A 23,798-nucleotide genomic window follows, 5' to 3' on the forward strand; every position below is an offset into this window, starting at 1 on the left:
GCCACAACCCCAGCCACCCAATCCTGTTTTTGAATGGAGACTTTTGGGACAATAAGGAGCTAACCTGCTGGGCAGTAATCTAATTTTTAAAATCTAAAGTCAGAGTTAAAACTCAAACTGGAATCCACAAGGTGTTTTTAGTTTCTATTCCTCTGGTTCTGGCTGGGGCTGGGCATTGGGAGTGTTGGGGCCTCTTAAGGACAGAGCACTGGATTTAAGGCAAGTGAAAAAGCTGGTTCCTGAAACACAGTAAGAGGCCAGGGGCTGAGGAAGAAGGGGACGGGTGAGGGAACCAGGGGTGGGGTGCATGGCCACGAAACCCCACCACAGGAGCGGGGAGGTCAAACGGTCTGTCCCAGTTCTCCTCCTTGATGGCACTGTATTTTCCCTTCCTTGGCTGTCACCCACAAGCCTTCAGTAAAATGAGATTAAATGCTGCAATTTGATGTGAACAGCATTTGGGAACATGGTTTGGAGTCTGTGTCCAGGCAGATAAACAACATGAGAGCCATGGAAGCTTGGAGATGTAATTATAAAGTTGCTAAAAACTGATCATTAGAGAGGCATAGTGCCAATGGTCCACAGTGAAAGGGAACAAAAGCCAAGTGACATTTTGGAGAAGTTTCTCAGAGATTCTCAAGACTATCCCTGGAGAAAATCTCAAAATGACTGAGAAAGGTGTGTGACCTGCAGGGCACATAGTAAGCTCACTGGATGCTTTCTGTTATGCCTGCCCTCATATCCAATTTTTAAACTTTGATTTTGTGTTTGCTCTTCTTTTTGGAACACAATGGGAGTGACTATGTTATTGAGTGTTTAAAGAATGGTGTCCTTGCCTGGTGCAATGGCACACACCTGTAATCCCAGTGACACAGGAGGCTGCGGCAGGAGGATGGCAGGTTTGAGGATAGCCTCAGCAATTTAGTGAGTCCCTAAACAATTTTGCGAGACCCTATCTCAAAATAAAATATAAAAAGGACTGAGGATGTGGCTCAGTGGCTGAGTGCCCCTGGATTCAATCCGAAAAGGTGGTAGCGTAGGGATATTTGGGGATATAAAGAATTTAAGCAAATTCACCTACCATGGACCTTTTAACAACTTTGAAATAGATTTTGAAATATCTTGACTTATTTTGAACTCTGACTTAGAAAAGTAATCCATGAGGCCAGGTTCCCCCAGTGTATCTCAAAAGCTGGGAAGAGCCCTGTGATATATGACTGAATCCTGACGGCCAATAGCCTCTGATGTCAGTTAATGACTGGACTTTGCACCTGAAAGAGAGTTAAAACCCAAGGTAGTTCAGGAGAGGAATCATTTCCTCCTTGGATTACCAGGCAAGAGCAGCTAAAATGAAAGCCTCCACATCTCTGGCTTTTCTCGCTCTCCTTTTCATGAGCTTGGGTAAGAAATGTTTTGTTTTGTTTTTTTTAAATTGTAATTCTTCCAACATGTTTGTCATCATGGGATAGAATCCAGTAGGTTTTCCTGTCTGACTCAGCTCAAAGATGCAGGCATTTTAGTCTACAAGGGGCAAGACAGAGAGAGCTGCAGCAAACCGTCTATGAACTAGGACTTTGAGGATCAGAGATTTGTCTGAGACTAAATAAGAATGACTCGGTCGTCTTCCTGGGCCCAGTGGTCTGCCGTAGCATTCTGGATCTGTCCTCTGAATATAAGAGGGACAGCCACAGGAAAAAGCCCTCCTTTCACCAAGGTCTTTGTGTGTACTAAACCACAAGGAGCAATTGCAACATTGATTAGACTGCAGACAGGTGCTTCTCTTCTGAGTTTGGAAGGGCTCCCTGGGGGCCAGTGGCAGGGAAGGCCACCTGTGTGTCTGAGAGGTGAGGGTTTAACAGCTTGAGTTTGCTTGCAGAAAGAGATGTCGTGTTGATATGTCAGAAAGATGAAAAGAAATTGAATCTGCTTTAGAGAACTGGAGCGACAATGTCAGGATTTGATTTTCTAAGATGTTCCCCCTGCTAATAGGAGGAAGGTGGGGAAAACTATTCTCAGAGGAGGGGCAGGCCTCACCAGATCTGCCTGTCAACCCTGGAGACAGCTGTCATAACCAAACCTTCAGGTCCAGTAAGAACTGGTGAGGTCTGTATGAGTTTCGTGAGCCACTGCTAAAGGAGGCTTGACATATTATGTAAAATATAAGAAAGGATGGGTGGATAGGATGGGAAATTTGGCTGAGAGGGGTGGGGAAATGGCTAGAGATCAGAGAATCAGGAGTTACTCATTCTCAAGGTCCCTTCTGGAGCAGGGTAGGGTGGGGTGGGGAAAACATGGAGAAGACTTTTCTTGGCTCACAGAGCCCTGGGGAAGGGCTCAGAGCTCAGCGGATCGTGTGCTCCAGAGTGAGGGCAGTTATCCAAACACCATGAGCTGCTAATGAGCTCTGGGGTGCCTGAGCCTCAGATCCTCCCTATGGAGTAATAGAGGAGATCTCCCTGTCCTGAAGAGTGACTGGGGCAGGTAAATGAGAAAGGTGTGTGACCTGCAGGGCACATAGTAAGCTCACTGGATGCTTTCTGTTATGCCTGCCCTCATATCCAATTTTTAAACTTTGGTTTTGTTTTTGCTTTTCTTTTTTTAAGTTATACAAGTAATGCAGACCCATGTAACAAATTCAGACAATACAGATGTGTATGAAATAAAAAGTGAACATCTGACCTGCCCTTCTATCTATCTGTCCCGATTCTAGAAACTCAAACCCAGAAGACTACTATTGATAGTTTTGGTGATTACGACGGTTTGTTTCTTGTGGGGAGGAAAAGGGGCAAAAAGCTTCTTTTTCTAGGAAATATTAAGGATTTGGCAGATGTGGAAGGAATTATTATTTCAAACATGAGTTCCATCTCAGAGTCCTAACAACCAAGGGCAGGAAGTGCCTCTTGCACTTTCCCATTCTCCCCAGCCCCAGTTCCTTGCATAGACTTTTCCCGCAGTAACCCCTTCATAAGAATGGACTGTAAAGATGAAGAGATGTGCAGAGAATATTCAAAGTCCCTTTACAGGCAAAACTTTCCAGGTTGTTTTTGCTTTCTTCGAGTGATAAGGGCTGCTTTATTTCACAGCATCTGATTAGTAACTTTGGGAACCAACATTTCTTAATATTGAAGGATTTAGGGGCTGGGGTTGTGAGCTCAGTGGTAGAGTACTCGCCTAGCACATGCAAGGCCCTGGGTTTGATCCTCAGCGCCACATAAACATAAACAAAATAAAGGTATTATGTCCAACTACAACTAAAAATAAAAATAAAATATTGAAGGATTTAGATTTGTAAGAAAGGCATTTTATTGTGAACTACAGTGAGCTTAGAATAGAGAAGTGGATGTTCCCTGGATGGTGGTGGTTGTGAAATGTTCTCTAGGAAGAGCCAGATCAGGGCATACTTTTTCTTTTCTTTTCTTTTTTTTTCCCAAGATGTTAAGATTTTATTTACAAAGCTTTTTTGTTGTACAGAAAGTAAAAATGCTGTTACAATCTCCGTGTAACTGGTAGCCACGGATGGTTGACTCACCAATCACAGCTATCCATGCTACAGCAAGAGTCTTACACAAAAAACCTAACAATGCTTACGATTTTGTTGGGGCAAAGTCCTCAAGCTTGGTGATGGATTACCAAGAGGGACTGAAAGGAGGAAGGCGGAATGTCACAGGAACTATTCTTTGGCTCTTTGGGTGGGTGGGCGTCCTGGGGTTTGTATCACAGCTACCTTTTTTTTAAAACAGCTATCAAATCCATGAGCAGTCCAACCAATACTGAACAGTTCTGTTTTTGCAGTTTATCTGGGGTCTTCATCATCTTCTCCTTCATCATCTGTTTCTCTCTTCCTCTTTTCACCTTTCCTGCTTTCTTCCTCCTCTTCTTCATCTTCATCTACTTCTCCATCATGCCCAAATTCTTCTTCCTCCCTGCTGACTTCATTTTAATTGTCTTCCCCTTCTACATCTTCATCTTCTTCTTCATCAAACTCTTCCTCCTCACCATCCTCATCTTCTCCTTGTTCATCCTCCTCCTCTTCATCCACACCATCCACCTTGGCATCTGAGTGGGGGGAATCTTCTCCATCACAGCCGTCCAGGGAGGTCAGCTGGGGCAGGAGCCTGAACACACTCTCTGTGAAGATGAGTGGCTTCACAGTTCAACAGATCCAGGCTCTTCAGACAATCCAACTGTTTCAAAGGTTCCAAGGTGCTGATGTCTTTCAGTTTATTTCCACTTCAGTTTCGATGTGTGACATTTGGAAGTTTTTCTGCTAATATATCCAGACCTCCATAGATTCTATTGTCACTGAGCTCAAGCTTTTTCAATTTAGGTAGCTTGGGGAGATTTGAAACTGAAATCAAGCCTACATTTATTCAACTGAGGAACTCCAAGTTCACAAATTCAGCAGTTAAGCCCTCAATTTTTCCATCATTTGATTTGCAATTGTCCAAGACAAGTTCCCGAACAGGTTTCTTCAGCTCCAGGTGGATCCTCCTCTTCAAGTCCATGTTCCCCTCATCCCCTCTCTCCAAACTTAACTTTCCGCGGCCGGGACAGAGCCGGCAGAGGCGCCCGGCCTGCGCGGCTAGGGCCGTCAGAGGGGGTTGTAACAGCGCCACCTTGTGGCATCTTCACTGAGAATTGTCAAAAATATTAAAACCCAGGTTGACAGCTTTGCGTTATAGGCTTAAAAGATATTACTTCTTGGATACTTCTCATTTTAATAAACATTAAATCTTTGTTATATTTTCCAATAACATTTCCAGTTTTGACTGTTTAACTTTATTTTCTCTTTAGAATTAGTCCTGTGTTTCTATTTTCTTTTTTTTAATAAAAATATTTATTTTTTAGTTGTAGTTGAATACAATATCTTTATTTCATTTATTTATCTTTATGTGGTGCTGAGGATCGAACCCAGTGCCTCACGCATGGCTGGCGAGCACGCTACCACTTGAGCCACATCCCCAGCCCGTGTGTTTCTATTTTCAATATACTCATCTTTATTAGTTTTTCCAGAAAAGAGAAAGTTGAGTACTAATTAGTACTAAGTAATAGTAAGTGCCCTTATTTATTTAATGTGCTGACTTCTGAAACTTGGCACCTTTGTCTCTTTATTCACAGCTATAGCAAACAGTTCTTCCATAGTGCCCTCGCCCTCCACCAACGCGACAGAAGCGCCCTCCACCAACGCGACAGAAGCGCCCTCCACCAACGCGACAGAAGGGCCCTCCACCAACGCGACAGAAGCGCCCTCCACCAACGCGACAGAAGCGACCTCCACCAACGCGACAGAAGCGCCCTCCACCAACGCAACAGAAGCACCCCCCAACACTGGTTCTACACCTACACCACAAGTGAATTCCAGCGGTAGGTACCCTTTCTTCATCAGAGACCAGTACTCCCAAACGTTGGTAAGAGTGCCCCCTCAGTGACTCCTCTCTGAGGGCACATAACAGTTGTGGAGCATGGTAGTTAAGTGTGTGCTGGTGAGAAAGGGAAATAGGCATAAAGACATTAAGTTTCTTTGCATATGAACCATGCACTTAAAACCTCAGTCACAAGAGCTAGTAGGCAGAGACCCTAATACATTGCCTCAGTTCCATCCTGTTCTTTTCTTCCTGCTCATCCTACCTCAAGCTATTTGCCAGATGTAGAATATTTTTTATGAACTTGATCTTTGTGAAAGATACTCTGGGAAATTTTTGGACACAATTTCAGGCTTCTCTGAGAAGCCCAGGTTCAAATAAGCACTGGCTTCCAGCCTTATTGTCTACCTAAGGACCAAGTCAGTGCTACCCTGACTTCAGGTCCTCGCTAATCACAATTTGGAAATTGAACCAAGCCACAGAATTTAAACCTGAAGAATGAGAAGCCAAAGAACAGCAATGCTCAGACAGTCCTAGGCATGACCAGACAATTGTCCAAACAACATGTTTTGGGGGATACTGAAAAATGACAACTGACTTTAACCTGAAGTTATTGAAACAGAAATCACCTGTCTCATTTCCCCAAGCTTGGTCTAGAACAGGTGCCAGAAACTTAAGCAGCAAAAGCCCAATAGAAACTATTTCAGGTTTTGTGGCCTATGTAGTCTCTGTTGCAACTGCTACACTTTTTAACATGAAATCAGACATAGTCAACACATAAATGAATGAGCTTAGCTATTTTCCAATAACACTGTGCTTGTAAAACCAGAGCATTGGTCAGATGTGGTTCATGAGCCATAGTTTGCCAACCCCTGATTTAGAAGAATCCTCTTACTTTAGAACTTGAAGAGTCTAGATAAACCATGTCCTCCTCAGATAGTGAATCTGAGGACCAGTGACTTGTCCAAGGTCAAAGATCAAGCTGTTGTCTTCCTAAGCATCTTTTTCTCCTCTCCCTTCCTCTTTGTCTTCTTCACCACCCCCCTCCTTTTTTCAGCAGGTTCTCACCAAATGGCCCAGGATGACCTTGAACTTGTAATCCTGTTGCCTTAGCCTCCCAAGTTGCTGGTATTAGAAGCAGGTGCCTCTTTCTCTACACATATTTCTGATGGCTTTCCAAGTATTTGTTGGTAAAGCTAAGAAATGGGTGATTAAGCAAAGAAAGTCCAGATCCTATATCTAGACTATTCTCAGATTTCTTACACTTGGAGGGGTCATTCTAAAGTCTGCAGGTGGCTCACAGCTACACCATCAGCTCTAGTAGAATCAGGAAAGGGAGCATCTCTGAGCTGTTCTGCTTCCCCAAACATCCTCTCAGATGAAGGCAGTTTTCTGTGTCCTGGCCCACCACAAAGTGTGGCATATGGGGCAAATCATGTCTCTCTTGGTATTCATTTGTAATAAGGTGTGACCAAACTAAATTGTCACCAAAATCCCTTCCAGCTGTAACATCCTGTGACTTAATCAATTCCTGACTACAGAACAAGCTAACAAGCCTGTCCTTCATTGTTGCAGAGAAAGCACACCAAGAATGACTTGTCTGGTATCTCCAGAAAGGAACTGCACTCAATTTCTTCCCTAGGACTTTCCAAATTCTCCTTGAAATTTGTCTGAGGCTTTTTTTTTTTTAAAGCCATTTACTTTACTTAGAATACTGGCTCATGCTTTTTTTTTTTTTTTGTACCAGGGATTGAACCCAGGGGTGCTTAACTGCTGAGCCACATCTCCAGCCTTCACCCCCTTTCTTTTTTTAATGATTTATTTAGAGACAGGGTCTTGCTAAGTTGCTTAGGGCCTCACTAAGTTGCTGAGGCTGGCTTTGAACTTTTGATCTTCCTGCCTCAGCCTCCCAAGGCACCAGGATTATAGACATGCGCCCTCACACCCAATTCTTATTACAGGGGCGATGATTACTCTTGTTTATGGGGTAATGAATGTGCCTCCTTTTGTCCCATATAGCCTATATTTTTTCTTCTCCCTTTAAAAAATTAGATTTTATTTTCAGAGCAATTTTAGATTCATAGCAAAATTGAGAGGAAGGCATGGAGGTCTCCCACATACCCCCTGCCCCTACGTATGTGTGTTATCAACATTGCCCACCAAAGGGGTACATTGGTTACAATAGTGGCCCTACATTGACACATCATTAAGAAAGACCGTAGTTTACATTAGTGCATTTATGGGTCTGGATAAATGTTTAATGACAGCTGTCCATCATTAGAATATCATATAGAGTAGTTTCACTGCCCTGAAAGTCCTCTGTACTTTCTTTCACTTGGTAACATGCATGTCCTCTGTCTTTTCATGGCTCAATAGCTTATTTCTTTTTAGTGCTGAATAGTGATCTGGTGCCTGGATGCACCACAGTTTAATCCCTTTACCTACTACAGGACATCTCAGTTGCTTCCAAGTTTTGGTAATCATGAATCAAAAGCTGCTGTCAACATCTATGTGCAGGGTTTTGTGTGAGCATGTTTCTAACTCCTTTAGGTAAATACCAAGGAGCATGATTGTTCAATCATATGTTGAGCATGTTTAGTTTTGCAAGAAACTGCCAAATTGTCTTCCAAAGTAGCTGACATTTTACACTTCCTTTGACAAAGAATGAGAGTTCTTGTTCTTGGTGAGAACTCCACGTTCTCACCAGAGTTGTTTGATTTATTATTTAATTATTTATTTACTTTTTGCCATCTGAAGGATCAAACCCCAGGGTCCCAGGCATGCTAGGCAAGTGTTCTACCATTGAGCTACACTGGGAAGCCATTTAATTTTTAAATTTTATTTATTTATTTATTGGTACTGGGGATTGAACCTAGGAGTGCTCTACCATCCCCAGTCCTAGGCTGGCCTTCAAATTGTGATCCTCTTGCCTCAGCCTCCTAAATTGCTGGGATTACAGGCCTATACCACTGTGCCCAGCTGTCTATTTTTTTAATAAAGTAAATTAGGATCATGATTATCAAAAAGGCAGCTCCAACAGGGCAAAATATGTGCAATAAAAATTAAATCTCCCTTCTATCCTAAACCTCTAAGCCCTCAGTGGCCACTTTCTTGTGTCTTCCTCCAGAAATAATCTATGCAAATACAAAGCATATATATTTGTGTGTTTGGGTCCCCTTTTTAATCACAAAAGAAAGTATGTTTCACATAACACATTATACACACACACACACACACACACACATAACTGTGTATAGCTTTTTTAAAAACCAACTAGCCTATTTACCATAGGTTTTTAAGAATCTCAAGCTGTCTCCAAAGGGTATCAAACACTTAAGCTATCCTGATATCAAAATTCAGAATTCTTCCTGATGGAAGTGAAGAAGCTGGCCAACCAAGATCAACATTTGGCCACTCACTGAAATTCCCTCCTCAGATCTCATCAATTCTTTGGAAAGAAGGAAGACACTGTACCCTGCCTGGCCCAGGAGTCTTGTCCACTGGCACAGAAGCCATTGCAATATAATTCTCACCATTTTTCAAGGCATCCACTCAGAAAGCCAGAGGCTGGAGTGTCCCCTCACCACCTCCCTTAGACTGTCCCCTGGGTTCATCCATGTTTCCTCCTTTACTATCTCATTCCTTTCCTCATGGATATGTACACCAGGCATGGTAGCCAGACTAGGACATCTAGTTCCTTTTTGGAGCTTCTTGAATGTTCCCTCCCTACAAAGCAATCATTCACGCCATCCTGAAAAAAAAAAAATGACCCTTTATCCAAATGGTTTTGGGGGGCCTGACTTAGCATTAGAGAACTAGGTACTGAGGTTTTGGAGGGTCCTGGAAATCTGAAGATTCCCAGCTCCTGGGAATTAGAAGGCTCTATCGATTTCTCTTTCTTCCTCAAGCAGGCCTTTGTCCACCAACCTGTAATCTTTGCCATCGATAAGCTCTTGGCCCCAAATTTCAGCACCAAACTCCCCAGAGACAGAAAGCTGCTTTGGTTTCTAGCTCTCTTAAGAGTGTGCTGTGGAGTCACACAGCCCGGGAATGGAGACCACCCAGGAGGGAGGCATGAGGATTGACCTCTGTGTTTCTAAATGTTATTTGCTGTCATTTCTGTGGACTTCTAATGTCTTTCTTCCATCTAAGTTTCCAGCGATCCTTGCCAAGTAAGACCCTGTGGAGGTGGTGCTGCCTGCGTTAACCTGTATGACAACAATTTCTGCCTGTGTACGGAAGGGTTTTACTACGGCACTTCCTCATGTCTGAAAGGTGAGTGGCCAGGATGTGCCAGGGCAGGGCTCCATCTCCTACCTAAAGTGGAATAGAAAACTCAAAACCATGGCAAACAGAGAGGCTCCAGAATATGAGAGGCAGAAGAGAATTGGAGGCAACCAAGGCCAGACAAATAGGGAAAGGGTCTCCTTTGTCCTTAGTGACTCAATAGGAGAGGAGAGGGACCAGGTCAGATTTGCGAGGTAGGCCTAAGGGTCAGGGGTGCCATCTGCCATTGGAGGGAAACTTTTGTGGCGACAAAATGAAGTGATAACTGTTGAAGCCCCTGGAAAACTACTGAAAGACCACACAGCTATGAAGCATTAGTCTACAAAGTCCTATTACAACATGGGGACAGCAGAAGAAGGTGACATGGCTTGGTCTGTGACTGTGGCTCAGTTTTCTGGCACAGGATCTGCTTGTTCCTTGATAGCAAAGCCCCCTATTAGAGTGTAACAGCCTTCTAGCTCTGGAAATTAACTTTTGAGGACACAACAGTATACTCTTACCTTCATATGTTTCTGGTTAGATGACCTGGTTGCTCTGAGGCTCAAGGCCTGTCTGTCTGAAATACACATTTTTTTTCTGTTTAATAAATGAGAAATATAACATTTTGCCACATCAGACCATTATATAGGAAATGAATGCATTGTATTGCCCACAGGAGTTAGGGATATGCCAAAAGCCAAACAAAATCCATATTTTTAGCACTAAGAATTTCATTTCTGGGAATCTGCTCTACGTAGATGACTCCAGAAAAGGCTTATGCATAAAGATGTCCATTGCAACCATCCCCCTGCCCTTTACACAATGAAAAGTGTCAAGTCCAATAACCACCACCACAAATGACCACATCAGCAAAGGGGACATATATTTTATAGAATGTTATGTAGACTTTAAAAATGGTAGTTATGAAGATGAGGAAATGATTTGAAAAACTTTTTGATGTAATAATGAGTAAAACAGTGAGGTATGTTATAAACTTCGTATTATAACCATGTAAACCTTGAGGGGTGGAGGGGGGAAGAAATATACCAAATGAAAATGGCCAAGCTAGGTTAGGGGGTATGATGAGTAATTTAAAAAAAAATACTTCTAGTCTTCCCGTAGTGTAATCATGTAATGTTAACAATTAAAATAATAATAATCAGTGTTTTATAACAAAATGGAAATGGCTCTCTTTGTGTTAAATAGTACAGAAAGATTCTGCTTGATTTTCAGGGAAGACATTCCCTGGAGAGATTACAGTACGAGTCCAAGAAACAACTGATTTGGACAATAAGAATTCTGAAGCCTATGAACACTTACATGATGACATAATTAGCTTCGTAAGTATTTTCTGTAAGTCCTTTCTGTAGAAGTGTTCTTTGTTCTCACGCTGAGCTACAGAATGTGGGACTGGTCTTCATGTGGGACACACTGGGACAGTTTTGTCAGTTGTTAAATAGTGAAACATACCCCTCCTGGTTGGTGGGCAGCTACTACCACTGCCCTCTTGCTCAGATCCCCTTCCTGAGGCCCTGGGACCTCCCTGCTGGGCTTGTACCTAGAGGCAGAGCAGCTAGCAAGGCAGAGGGTCTAGGGAAGCCTGCTCCTGCCATAGTTTTGAATGGACAGAAAATATAGTGGTGTCTTAAAATAAATTATTTCAGAGTGGGCTGGGATGTGTCTTAGTGGTAGAGCACTTTCCTAGCATGAGAAAGGCCTTGGTTTTAATCTCCAGTACTATAAATAATTTAAAAATGCATAAAGAAATAATCATTTTGGACTGGGATTGTAGCTGAGTAATACCTGCTTAGCATATATGAGACCCTAGGTTCAATGTCTAGCACTGAAAAAAATAAAATAAAATTTCCACATCATGGAGAGAAAAAAAATTAAAGGTTTTTTTTTCTTTGCTTTTCACATTCAAATTTGCATGTATTTCTGTACTAGTCTGGCTTTTAAAAAAAACTATAGGAGGGATTACATCTGAATTTATAAGTGTTATATTTTCTTTCCATTGTCAAAAATATTGAAATGAATCAGTTTCTTTTCAGGTAGATTCTTATGTGTAGGGTGTGGGCATGGAGAGAGCGGGAATCTCTATTCTGGAATCATATGTGTTAGGCTAGGAAGAACTTGCAGGCAACATCTCACCAATATTTCTCAAAGTTTAATTTTAAAGGGAATAATACCAGCCTTAAGTATTTCTTAGGTCTCTAGTTGGGGAAAAAGAAAAAAAAACTTTAATTTTGTTTTGTTTTGTTTTGTTTTGTTATTGGGGATTGAAAGTGGGGGCATTTTACCATTGAGTTACATCCCCAGCCCAAAACAAAACAAAAATGTTTTATTTTGAGGCAGGATTATTATTATTATTATTATTATTATTGCTGAGGCTGGCCTCAAATTTGTGATTCTCCTGCCTCAGCCTCCCTAGTCTCTGGAATGACCGGCAGGTACCACCACAACCTGGTCAGTAGAAAAATACTCTTGAAGACTAAATTCTTGTTCTATGATAATATCTTTCCACTTGAAATTATATCAATACAAAAGGATTTGGTATTATTTTAGAACTGATAAAGTACAAAAAATTATTATTGAAACGATTCCACAGGTTGTGCAGCAAGAGCTAGTGTTCCAGGCTGCACAGCCAGTACCTAGCAATGCTAAAACCCATGGCCTCGCTGTCACAATTTTGCTCCTGCCCTTTCTTTCCATCTGCATGATGGGCCATCTTGCAGTGACTTGCCCTGTTATCTTGGATCAGCATCCAAATTTGCCAGCTTAGGTGATACTTCGTATATTGTAGGTGAGAACAGCATCATGGTCCTACTACCAGGGAACCTCCAGATTGCCTCGAGTGGCTTTATTGAGCACTACTGCTGTGGCCACCACGTTCACCAGATTTGGCTTTGGGTCTGAGTGTCACACACGTCCTCTCCACTTTAAAGGGCTTGTCCCTGATCTTCCAAATCAGTTTACAGACTTGAGCTCAGCCTCGGCTGGATATTCCTGGAGGAACCAGTAAAGAGGTGGAGCATTCTCATAGTTTCAAAGGGATCTTTAATCCAAAAGGGATATGCCGGAACTCCCTCGAAACCCCTGGAGCAGAGTTAGGAAAACTGAGACAACCTAACTTCTTCAGGGCTGTCTTAATAGACTTACGGGACAGTTCCAGATCAGGCCATGAGAAGTTTTCTAGGGTCTATTTTTTACCCTGTTAGGGTAAAAAACAGACCAATTGGGCAGTCTGCAGAGGGGTTTGGGGTTTCTCAGTGGGGGGCTATTTTTGCATTCTACAGGCAAGATCCTAATTCTGAAAACAGCCCTGCAGGGGAGATAGTACTATTATGCCCATTTTACAGATGTGGTAACTGAAGATCAGGAAAGGTGAGTTACTGACTGAAGGTCATCCATTTGATTAGTGGAGGAGGTCGAGACTTGAACCCAGAGCTGCCTGCCCACAGGACTGCCTCTGCTTCTCCTCACTTGCTGACTGTGGTGCCAGCAGGCCTGTGTGGACAGCTCCTGTCTTCTTGCCCAACCTGGCAGCCACAGGTTAGGAGATGCTTCCTCAGAGAATGACATTGAAGGAAAAAAGAAGAGGAAACACATTTTCTTTCATATTAGATACTAATTTCTCAAGCGTTTCTTTGGAATTAAGAGATTTCTTTGGAATGACAAGCTTACAAAACCAGGTGTCTCTATGGCACTTGCCTCTCTCAACTCCACAGCATGCTCCCCTACCTGATCACAAGACTGAGAGGGCCTATCTTTGTCATCTCCAAGTCCCCTAGCATAATGCCTTGGGCAAGGGAGGCAAATATATGTTCCTTGGATAAACTGATAAATGCATGAAGCACATATATAGATAAAACTAACGAATACACAAAACTTAAGTCAAAATAAGTCACCTTTATTTTTTTTCAGTTCTGGAGATCAAACCCAGGGCCACACACATGCTAGGCAATCACTTTACTACTGAGCTACAACCCCAACCAAGTCACCTTATTTTTAAGAGTAAGATAATTGATTTGGCTAAGTGTTTTAGGTTTCCATCTTTTTCCTGGGTAACTCTGAGTTATATTAGACTCTTTCTACTTCATAGCAAAGATTACCGTTAGCAAGCAAAGAATTAATAATTTGTTGTGATAAACCATATATATTTAATTTTTTTTCAACTTGTTTTTAAATCTGTTCTCTGCCACAGTTTCAAAACGTATTTGGCCATTCTGATTACGGACAGACTGTGATTCTTCAAGTGAGGTAAGTTTGCTATGGGCCAAAGGGGTGCTTTGGAGGCAGTGTGTGTTTGCCTCACTTTTGGTCTTCTCTTGAGTTTCTCATGTGACACTAAGGCCCTCTCGTGGCAAGTCGAAGTCAAGAAGGGGACTTTGTGCATTGCCCCTGCGTTTTTTTGTTTTTTGGTTTTTTTGTAGTTGTAGATGGACAGCATGCCTTTATTTTATTTATTTTTGTATGCCGTGCTAAGGATCAAACCCAGTGCCTCACACATGCTAGGCAAGTGCTCTGCCACTGAGTCCCAGCCCCAGCCCTCGCCTTGCCTTTGACTCTGGCCAGGACAGGCAGGGTATGGCCTGGAGAAGGAGGATGCTCATGGCTACTTAGCAACTGGAGCATGTGGTCCCAGGCATCATCGGCACCAGTTTGTTTGGTCTGATCCCCTCAGCTGCAAACCATACTTAGTCAGTCCCTGGGATGTGCTTTCCAGGATGCCGGGGAAGGAGAAGTGGCTCATGGTCATCTCCTCTCTCATATGGGGTTGTGAGGGGGACAAGAACACTCAGATCACACACCTGACTTCTGAAGGGCCCATAGTGAGCTCTTCCTGCTCTAAGAACAGCACTTATTTGTGCACTGAAATATATAATGACAAATACTCAGTGCTATTTCGGGACATGAAAAGGCAGAGGATTCTCAGGAAGTTAACAATTCTACCTGAGTTCTTTAATGCATATTAATATGCAAGAAGTCAGGCCAAGGAAAGAATGCTCCGAGATGAATGAAGTTGTGCAGAAAAGGAAGCACAGTGTAATATTTATGTTCGAAGTTTTTAAATTGTATTTATTCTGTGAGTTATGTCAAATCCTTTGTGGAATATGCCAGTATACATATAGACAGCTGGGCCTCTGTATCTGTGGATTATACATTTGAGGAGTCATCTGGAAATAGAAAATATTTGAAAAAAAATTGTATCTGTACTGAACATACGCTGACTTTGTCATCATTCCATAAACAATATAGAATAATAGTGATTTCCATAGCATTTACTTTGCATTTGGTATTATAAATAATCTAGAGATAATTTAAGGAATATGAGAGGATGTCTGTAGATTATATCCAAATACTAGGCCATTTTATATAAGGCACTTGAGCACTTTCAGATTTGAGTGTCCACCAGGGGACTCCTTCCAAGGGTCCTGGAAGCAATTCCCCCAAAGATACTGAGGGTATGTATATGTGTTAAAAGTTTCAGAGAGCCAGGTGGAGTGGCACATGTTTGTAATCTCAGTGGCTCTGGAGGCTGAGGCAGGAAGATCATGAGTTCAAAGCCAGCCTCAGCAAAGGCAAGGTGCTAAGCAACTCAGTGAGACCCTGTCTCTAAATAAAATACAAACAAGGGCTGGGGATGTGGCTCAAGCGGTAACGCGCTCGCCTGGCATGCGCGGGGCGCTGGGTTCGATCCTCAGCATACCAAAAAAAAAATAAAAAAAAAAAAAAATCAGAGAAGCCTTCCTAAAGATGGTAGATTCTGAGCTGGGTCTTGCCTGGGGGCAATTCTGACTGGCAGGCAGAGGTACAGAGTTTGCATGGTCAGAAGCTGGCAGAGAGCAGAAAGGTTGGGCCCAAACACAGGGTTCTGAAGCTGGAGGTATACAATAGACTGGGGCTGGAGGACTACAAACTGTTCCAGGATTTTAGGCTTGGTTTAGTGGATGACAGCCATTTCCTGTGTAGAGGATGACTGGTTGGAAACAAGAATGGTGAGGGGCAGCTGAATCAGCAAAACCCGGGCTTTGATCCTGGCCTTAGCACTTCTTCAATGGATGACAGCTCAGGTGTTTTAACCTTTGCTATCTCCTCCCAGCACCTGGTGAGGAGTCAATGAGATAACATTGGGAAGATTCCTTGCACATAGTTGATTTCAACACTGGTCTGTTTCCTTTTCAAAAAAATGGGACCTTGCAGTGTCATGGAGACTGGGTCCCATAAGATCATCTGCGGGGGAGTCCCCCAAATTGTGGCATTCCTTTTATTCTTCAGGAGTTACTAGAAGGGAACCATGGGCAATAAGAGGCAAACCTTTCCCTGTTATTCCAGGGTCATGGAGGGGTCCAGAGCCATTGCTCAGGCCTTCATAGGTCTTGCCTATGAAGACATTTCTTAAACTCCAGCTCAAACTCTCTACTACTCTTCAAACATTAGTCTTAGTAGGATATACTCAGAATTTCTCTCCTTCAAATCTCTTTTGAAATAGAAGAGAAAACTCAGGCTCAGAGAAATTATGACTAGCCTTGGGCCACCAAAGATAGGGGCAAGTTTCAGTCTTGCTAAGTTGCTCAGGGCTTTGCTAAGTTGCCCAGGCTGACTTTGAACTTGTGATCCTTCTGTCTCAGATTCCTGTGTACCCGGATTACAGGCGTGTGTCACTGCACCTAGCTTTTAAGAGACGTAGTCTTGTTCTACCGAAAATGACAATTTACTATTTCAGATGTTACTTGTTCTACTTGTAGTTAGCTCCAGGCTCCTAAATCCTAAAAATGGTTGTCCACTATTTTGTCAAAAACGAATATCAACAATTTTCCTAAGTGTACTCCAAGAGGACATAATTCTTTCCATGGGCTTCCTCTGAACACATACAGACCTCCAGGCTGCAAATCTGCTGTCTTCTGGTATGTGGCTCTGGGCCTCCATATTGAGGACCCACTGTGGAGACTGGACAGTGCGTCAGGACTAGGGCTGGGAGATCTGTGCCTCTAGGAAGTTAGAAGACCTGTTTGTTGACCCTTCAGCTCAATTCATCAAGTTGACAGATTTGTTTCATTTTTAGCTTACTCCCTTCTCTGTCAGGAAGATCTGAAATGCGTGCTGATTTGAAGCTTGTTGATGCTTCAGTAATAAACATTTTAAAAGAGAGTACAAATCTAACTGAAAAAGATGTAAATGATGAGATTGAGAAGGCAGTCAAGAAAAACAATTTTACACAAAGCTATAAGCGTAAGTATTAAATAATTTCCCTCGAATTTTACCTAGAGTTCTACTTACACTTTGGTAAACCTTTACATTACAGTAGATGTGAGGAGGGGGTAAGAACTATAGAAGTGAATCATCAGGTGTCTCCAAATTTCCTTTTAACAAGTCCCTAACCCTAACCTTAGCCCTTTCCCTTCTTCTCACTTACCTTCTCCAGTTTCCTAACCATCTCCAAGTCATCAACTGACCAATAAATTTGCTCTTCCCTTGGAAGGTATAAATGACTAGACACATCATCTCTGGACAGGGAAAGATGAGAAGAGAAAGAATAAGAAGGCTTGAGCCAAGTTATAGTTTTCTAAATGTTATGAAAACTTCACCTGTACTGTTTCCCCCTTAGGTTGATGCATGGGTAGCTGTAACAACTCCCACTTGCCATGTCACCAACCGTTTCAAAACCTAGTGGCTGGCCTAAAATACCTCCAATTATTTCTTGCAACTCCATAATTCTGTGGGTCAGAATTTGGGGCTCCACTGGAAAGTTCTGCTGGTCTAGGCCAGGCTTGATGGATCTCTGCTAGACTTGCTTAAGCATCTGCCTTTAGCTACTGGATCAGTTGGAGACTGGCTGATCTCAGATGGCTCTGTGGGTGGTTCCTCTCTGCTCCACATGGTCTCTCCTCCTCCAGCAGGCTAGTCTACAGGGATTAATGCAGCAAGAGGGTATAGTTCAGTGCACATGTGTTTCTCCAGTCTCTGCTTACATTGCATTTACAACTGTCCTAATGACCAGAGCAATTCACATGACCAAATCCAGCATGGAAGGGCCCTATGGAAGGGCACAGAGTCAGAAAGGCAGTCAACCCACCCCTGCAGCCATCGGAAACTCCTCTCCTTGGAAGTGACCATTAGGGCCAGCCCCCGTGGAGATACAAGTGCTGTTTAGGCCTGTTGCCAAAGGCCTTGGTTGAGCCACAGTGAATTTAATTTCCTTGTAGCCTTTGACACCACCATCCTTCTCTTCTTCTAGTCCCCTTCTTCTTGAGCCCCCACCCACCATTCTCCCAACCCCCTTCCTGCCTCCTTCAGACTCATCTGTCTTTTTTTCCAACATTCATTCCCTACTCTTTTACTTTTTTTTAGTGATTGTAACCTCCCTGACCTTGTTTGTTTGTAAAACTCATTTCTGTTTTTGCAAACACAAATCCTGCTCATTTATAATTTTCTAACACTTTTTCTCTTTCCTCGAGATTTTTACAATGATTCTCACAATGTCCCAGGGCTTGGAGTTATAAATGCTCTGTGATAAAATTCTTATAACTGATTGGAAAATATGGGGACTCTTTTTCTGTACCTCCTTCTTGGGGTCCGATTACCTTTTAACAACACCCATTCAATTTTTTCCAGCTAAATATAATTTCTGGGACTGGGGCTGTAGCTCAGTGGTAGAGCACTTGCCTAGCATGTGTGAGGCCCTGGGTTCAATCCTCAGCACCACATAAAAATAAATAAATAGAATAAAGGTGTTGTGGGGAAAAATAAAAAAATAATAATAAAGTAAATATAATTCCTTGCAAAAGAGACGGAGAAAAACAGTCATGGAGCTATTCTGTCTTTTTCATGTCTTCTGTCAATAATACATGAGTCAGCCCTGGCCTTCCCATAAGCCACTTACCCCTCCCACTGCACACACACACCCCTCAACTTATTTGCTCACTTTTCCTTTTAACCCTTCTTATTTTGTCATTGGAGTTTTTTGTTGTTGCTTTATTTTGGATTATGTTTGTGGCAAGCCTGAGGTCATCTGAGGCTCAACTTTCTCTGACACATTTTTAAATATTTCATCTTTGGTGATGGGACCCTCTTTCTGTACTTTGTTTTTTCTCATTTGAGAGCTTCCTGTGAAAATAACACTAGTTTTTACATTATCTCCTTCCTGCAAGCCCCAGAGATTCTACAGCGTCTTTTTGTAGCTTGCACGTTGAGAATTTACATTTTCAAAGCTTTTCACCTTCTTGAACTATTTTCTTCTTCCAGAATCGCATGCCATGGAATTAGCACCTTTTTCTTTTCTGAATGTTTCAATATTTACTGTCTCTCCAAGACTACAGTATGCATCTGTCTGTTCCCTTGCATCTCTCTCTGACCGTCTCTTGGTCCTTGTCTCCTAAGAGGCCCATCACTTCTACCTGCCAATCATTTTGTAGGGGTTAGGATTTTGGCTAAGAGTAGCAATCAGATCCTTTAGCACACTCTGCTTTTGACTAGATGAGACTTGCAACAAGTGTGAAGAAGTTGAGGGTCCCCTTCAGCATGCATACTGACTACTCAGGGTGGTTGCAAGCTAAAAACACCTGTGCGCTCCTCAAGATAATGTTGGGGTCGCCATGCAGTTCTCTTGTTTGGGCTTTGCAGAGTGATTGTGTTGGCTACCAGTCCTGACATACTTGAAACCATTTGGCTCCAGCCCTGAAAGTTGCTTTTTAGACAACCCCTCTCAATACTTCCTTCCACTCTGAAACCAGGCATTCCCTCCTAGACACACTGACAAAATGCCAAATGGTGTCATCTCGAGGTAGCTTCGAGAACAAACCAGCCAGCCATGTGGAAGTGAGAGCCTCATAACTCTTAAGAGGAAGACAACTTTTCCTGCTGTCCAGACTCAGTGGCAAAAGTCTCTTCTGTGCCCAAAGGTGTAGATTCTCATTCTCTAGATTTTAACTGGAGTTATTTTCAAGTTGCAGTTGAGGAAGGAAGGTCAGTTACAGTTGAGATGTTTAGAGAACAATCACATCACTTTTCTACCTGCATTTATTCTCTCCTCCAAATCCATTCTCAAATTCATCTTTTTATCCCTAAAGCTTGCCAGTCCACTTCAAGACTACTCTTCCTGCCCACCCACCTCTGGCCTTCAGGGCTGGGCATGATGTGCTATGCAATGCCCTACATTTTTTTTTTTTTTGGTACTGGGGATTGACTCCAGGGGCACTTAACCACAGAGCCACATTCACAGCCCTTTTTGTTATTTTATTTAGAGTCAGGGTCTCACTGAGTTGCTTAGGCTAAGTTGCTGAGGCTGACTTTAACTCACAATCCTCCTGCTTCAGCCTCCCAAGCTGCTAGAATTACAGGCGTGCACCCCCACCCCCAGCTATGCTAACATTCTTAAAGGATTGCTTTCTCATGCCAGGCTCCTGCTTAAAATCTACCAAAGAATTCTTTGGCTTTTAGAATCAAATTGGGTGTCTTTAACCTGACATCCAAACTCTGCTATACCTATGAGTGAACAAGACAATGAGATTTGTTGAAGAGCCTGGCAAGGGCACTGTCATTTACACTAGCTCACTCCATTCTCCTCATAATCAGGGGGAACAAATATTATTATCCCCCTTATAGATGGAGGGAACTTGGACTCACCCCAAAGCAAATATTGAATAGAGAACCTGCAACCAATAAACATCAAAGACATCAGTTCTGGGTTTTCTTCCACCTCTCCAAACTCCCTCTCCTCACCACAAGCACAGCTCACTGCTCCCTCACAAGAAATCTGGGCTCCCTTTCAAGCCTGTTTACTCCATTTAAACAGACTTTGCCTCTCCCTGGTTGTTCAAATCTTCCTATCTTTAAAGACTTATTCAATTTCCTCCTTCCCTGTGTTGTTATCTTGAGCTATTTGAGCCACTAAATTCTTCTTGCCTTTGAAGTCTGAACCACAAAGCCTAGAGCTGAATTGTGTGTTGCTTGACGTGACTCTGTGACTCTATAAAGATGGAGCCTAATAGATGGCTTCAGCGGCTCTGGGGGAACCTAGCACAGAGAAAGGTGCAGAAGAGATTTTGAACTTGAGCTTTATTGCTTGGATGGAATTAACTTAAACTAAATAATGAAGAGAGGATAGGGGAGCCAGGTTTCAGAATCCCAGGTTTTCATTTGTTGAATCCTAAAATGTATTAAAAGAAAAATACAACAACGATGGGGGAAGGGAGTGCTTTCACAAATTATCTACTATCTTGCTGAATATATTTTTGAATTGCTTGTGCCTCTCCCAGCTATAGATTCATGTGAATTTTATGGTTGTGTGAAGAAGGATCAAGATTGCAGCAATAGTTTACAATGTGAATGCAAACCTGGGCTGCAGAGACCCAACATGCTGTCCCCTTATTGTCTTCGTAAGTGTTCCACCCGCTCCTAAATGTTCTTCACAATGCTCATATTCCCCCCGACCTTTTGCGTTTGCAAAGTACAAATGTAACTGCTTGAATGTCCATGTGCATTCCAGTGACTGAGTAATGTGAATTTGGGCTTTAGACCTATGGCCAGGGTGGGGGAATGGGTGAAGCAGCCCGTGGGCAGCTTGTCATGTGGGGAGCCGAGGGATACTTCCTTTTACTTAGAAAAAGCAATGTGAAAAAAAAAATCTGTGTTGTCACATGTACATTGGGGTTAAAGAGATTGTTTCTGAAAATTACCTATAAATCCCTCTGTTTTGAAGCTCTAGAGTGTCCTGCAAACTGCAGTGTGGAGTTTAATAAGCAATGCGTAAAGAAGGAGAACAAAGAGCTTCAATGCGTGTGCCTGCCAGACTTCCAGGGAGATGCTAATGACGTCTGTCAAGCGTAAGAGAAATCTCTCCATTTTTACTTTGCCATAGCTGGAGCTAGGCAGAGAGGATAGATCTTGCAACGTATATGGGCTTAGACTCAGGAAGTTGGGGAGCTGGTGTAGGGTAGGAGGTATGAAGCTGCTGCTGACATTTCCTGGTGCCAGGAACCACACTAGGTAGTACCAATCACATAACAACTGTCAGAAGCTTATCAGTTACCCATTTTCAGATGAGGGACCTGAAACTGAATATAAATGACATGCCCTTGTTCACAGGGGAGCAAACAGGTGGCAGCACCCTGTGGTGTCACCTCTTGCAAGGTGACGCCATAACTTTTAGGTTCAACTTTAACTGAATTGCTGAGTCTGCCTGCAGTTCAGATGACGGAGTGTTCCCTCAGCAGCCAGTGAGACCACACAGGATTGTATGCCACTCATCCTTCCAGAACCCCATGGATGGTGCTCTCCTGGAAGAATGGGAGTGGGAGAAAGATGAGAGAAGGAGAAGGAGCAAAGGAATGCAGAATGAAAGGAAGAAATGGAGAAGTGGGTGGGAACTCCAGCGTGCTCCCCACACGGGCTCTTGAACATGGCTTCCTGTTTCTCACTCTATTCCAGGTGTCCATTTGGCTATGGTGGTGTGGACTGCAAAGACCGTGAGTATGAGTCTTGCTATTATAAATAAGTTATTACACACCCAAGAAATAAACATTAAGGGGCTGGGGTTGTGGCTCAGTGGTAGAGCACTTGCCTTGTATGTGTGAGGCAGTGGGTTAGAGTCTCAGCACCACATATAAATAAATAAATAAAATGAGGAGATTGTGAACATCTACAATGAAAACACACACACATATAAACACCATATTTGAAAGGCTGTCCAATTCTCCAAAGTCTCCGCTTCCTTCAAAGAGAAAAATCTGCTTGCAGTTTATCTTCTGGGTTATGCATCCCATGTTCACCCTTATGGACAGCAGCACCTCTACTATTAAAAATAATAGAACTAGGGCTGGGGATGTGGCTCAAGCGGTAACGCGCTCGCCTGGCATGCGCGGGGCGCTGGGTTCGATCCTCAGCACCACATACAATAAAATAAAGATGTTGTGTCCACCGAAAACTGAAAAATAAATATTAAAAAATAAAATAAATAATAGAACTAAAATAATAATAATAATAATAATACTCAGACCAAGGGTTGGGCTGGTACCTCTGAACTTACTCCAACCCGGAGAAGGGCATCCTAAGTTATTATATTGATTCCTACATGAGCTGAAATATGAAGTTTTTGCTACTAGAATAGATAAAAATGTATATCAAAACTGCTGGCTATAGGAGAGCAGACCTGGGCACCAGACATTTAAATGTTCAAATATTTTCATCTCAGAATTATTTACTGGTGTGGGTTGTGTTAAGAAAAATTTGATTGCTTCATTTCCTTCTATGCTTTACTGCCACCACATTGGGACAATACTAACTTGAAATTTTAAGTAATTTTTAAATGTACATAATGAACCAAAGCTCAATGGTCAAGGTGTGGGAAATATGCCCATCAGCTCACCACCAGCCACAGAAATAGTGCGGAGAGACGCTCTCAGTTTCCACTGTACTTCGTTGCAAGGACAGACTTGCTGTCATTTCTTCCTTCTGGGCTTTTAATTTCCACATCCATCAAATGAGGCATTTGGACCAAATGACCTTTCTGGTCTCTTCCTGATTTTGTGGTTTATGGCCCTGTGGGCCCAGGTTGCAGTGGATTTGTGGCAATGATATGGCAGGAAGATACAGTGACAGTACTGTCCAATAGAGAGAGAATGTGAAGCTGGGCACTTGGCACACACCTGTAATCCAGTGACTCGGGAGGCTGAGGCAGGAAGAACACAAGTTTGGGGACAGCCTCAGCAACTTAGCAAGACCCTGACTCAGAATCAAAAATAAAAAGGGCTGGGGATGTAGCTCAGTGGGAGAGCACTCCTGGGTTTCATCCCTTGTACCACAAAGACAAAAAAGAAAGATAATGTGAGTCGCAAATTTCATTATAAATTTTAAAAGTTTCAAGCAAAATTTTAAAAGTAAGAAGAAACAGGTGAATTTGATTTTACTGACATATTCTATTTAACCCAATAAAATTCCATTTATCATCTCAAAATGTTATCAGATAGGAATATTAGTATTAACTTTCTTTTCATGCTAAGTGTTTGGAATCTGGTATGTAGGCTGCACTCACAGGGCACCCTATAGCCACACTTCAGTATCCATGACACTACTTCCAGACTCTTTCCTCAGATGATGCTGTCAAGATATTATCTGGTGCATCCAGAATGATAAATTTAACTCCAAATGTCAGGAAGTCCCTAGCTTATG

At 42.6% G+C, this 23,798-nt stretch overlaps 1 protein-coding gene and 1 pseudogene across 1 annotated transcript in view; one reads left to right on the forward strand and one right to left on the reverse strand.

Moving 5' to 3' along the window:
* The first annotated feature begins 1,322 nt into the window (after positions 1 to 1,322).
* The window catches only part of Muc13 (mucin 13, cell surface associated), a 28,038-nt gene continuing 5,562 nt past the window's right edge, over positions 1,323 to 23,798 (forward strand). Inside the window, exons 1-9 of the mRNA XM_048794200.1 lie at positions 1,323 to 1,401; positions 5,119 to 5,364; positions 9,516 to 9,638; positions 10,863 to 10,969; positions 13,834 to 13,889; positions 16,696 to 16,862; positions 20,888 to 21,007; positions 21,331 to 21,454; positions 22,059 to 22,096. Coding sequence (XP_048650157.1) covers positions 1,350 to 1,401; positions 5,119 to 5,364; positions 9,516 to 9,638; positions 10,863 to 10,969; positions 13,834 to 13,889; positions 16,696 to 16,862; positions 20,888 to 21,007; positions 21,331 to 21,454; positions 22,059 to 22,096 — 1,033 coding nt within the window. The 5' untranslated portion in view covers positions 1,323 to 1,349. The remainder of the gene's footprint in view (positions 1,402 to 5,118; positions 5,365 to 9,515; positions 9,639 to 10,862; positions 10,970 to 13,833; positions 13,890 to 16,695; positions 16,863 to 20,887; positions 21,008 to 21,330; positions 21,455 to 22,058; positions 22,097 to 23,798) is intronic.
* Positions 3,735 to 4,607, reverse strand: LOC107143536 (annotated as a pseudogene).

Source organism: Marmota marmota, unplaced genomic scaffold (genome assembly GCF_001458135.2).
Source record: "Marmota marmota marmota unplaced genomic scaffold, marMar, whole genome shotgun sequence".
In the NCBI taxonomy this organism is placed as follows: domain Eukaryota; kingdom Metazoa; phylum Chordata; class Mammalia; order Rodentia; family Sciuridae; genus Marmota; species Marmota marmota.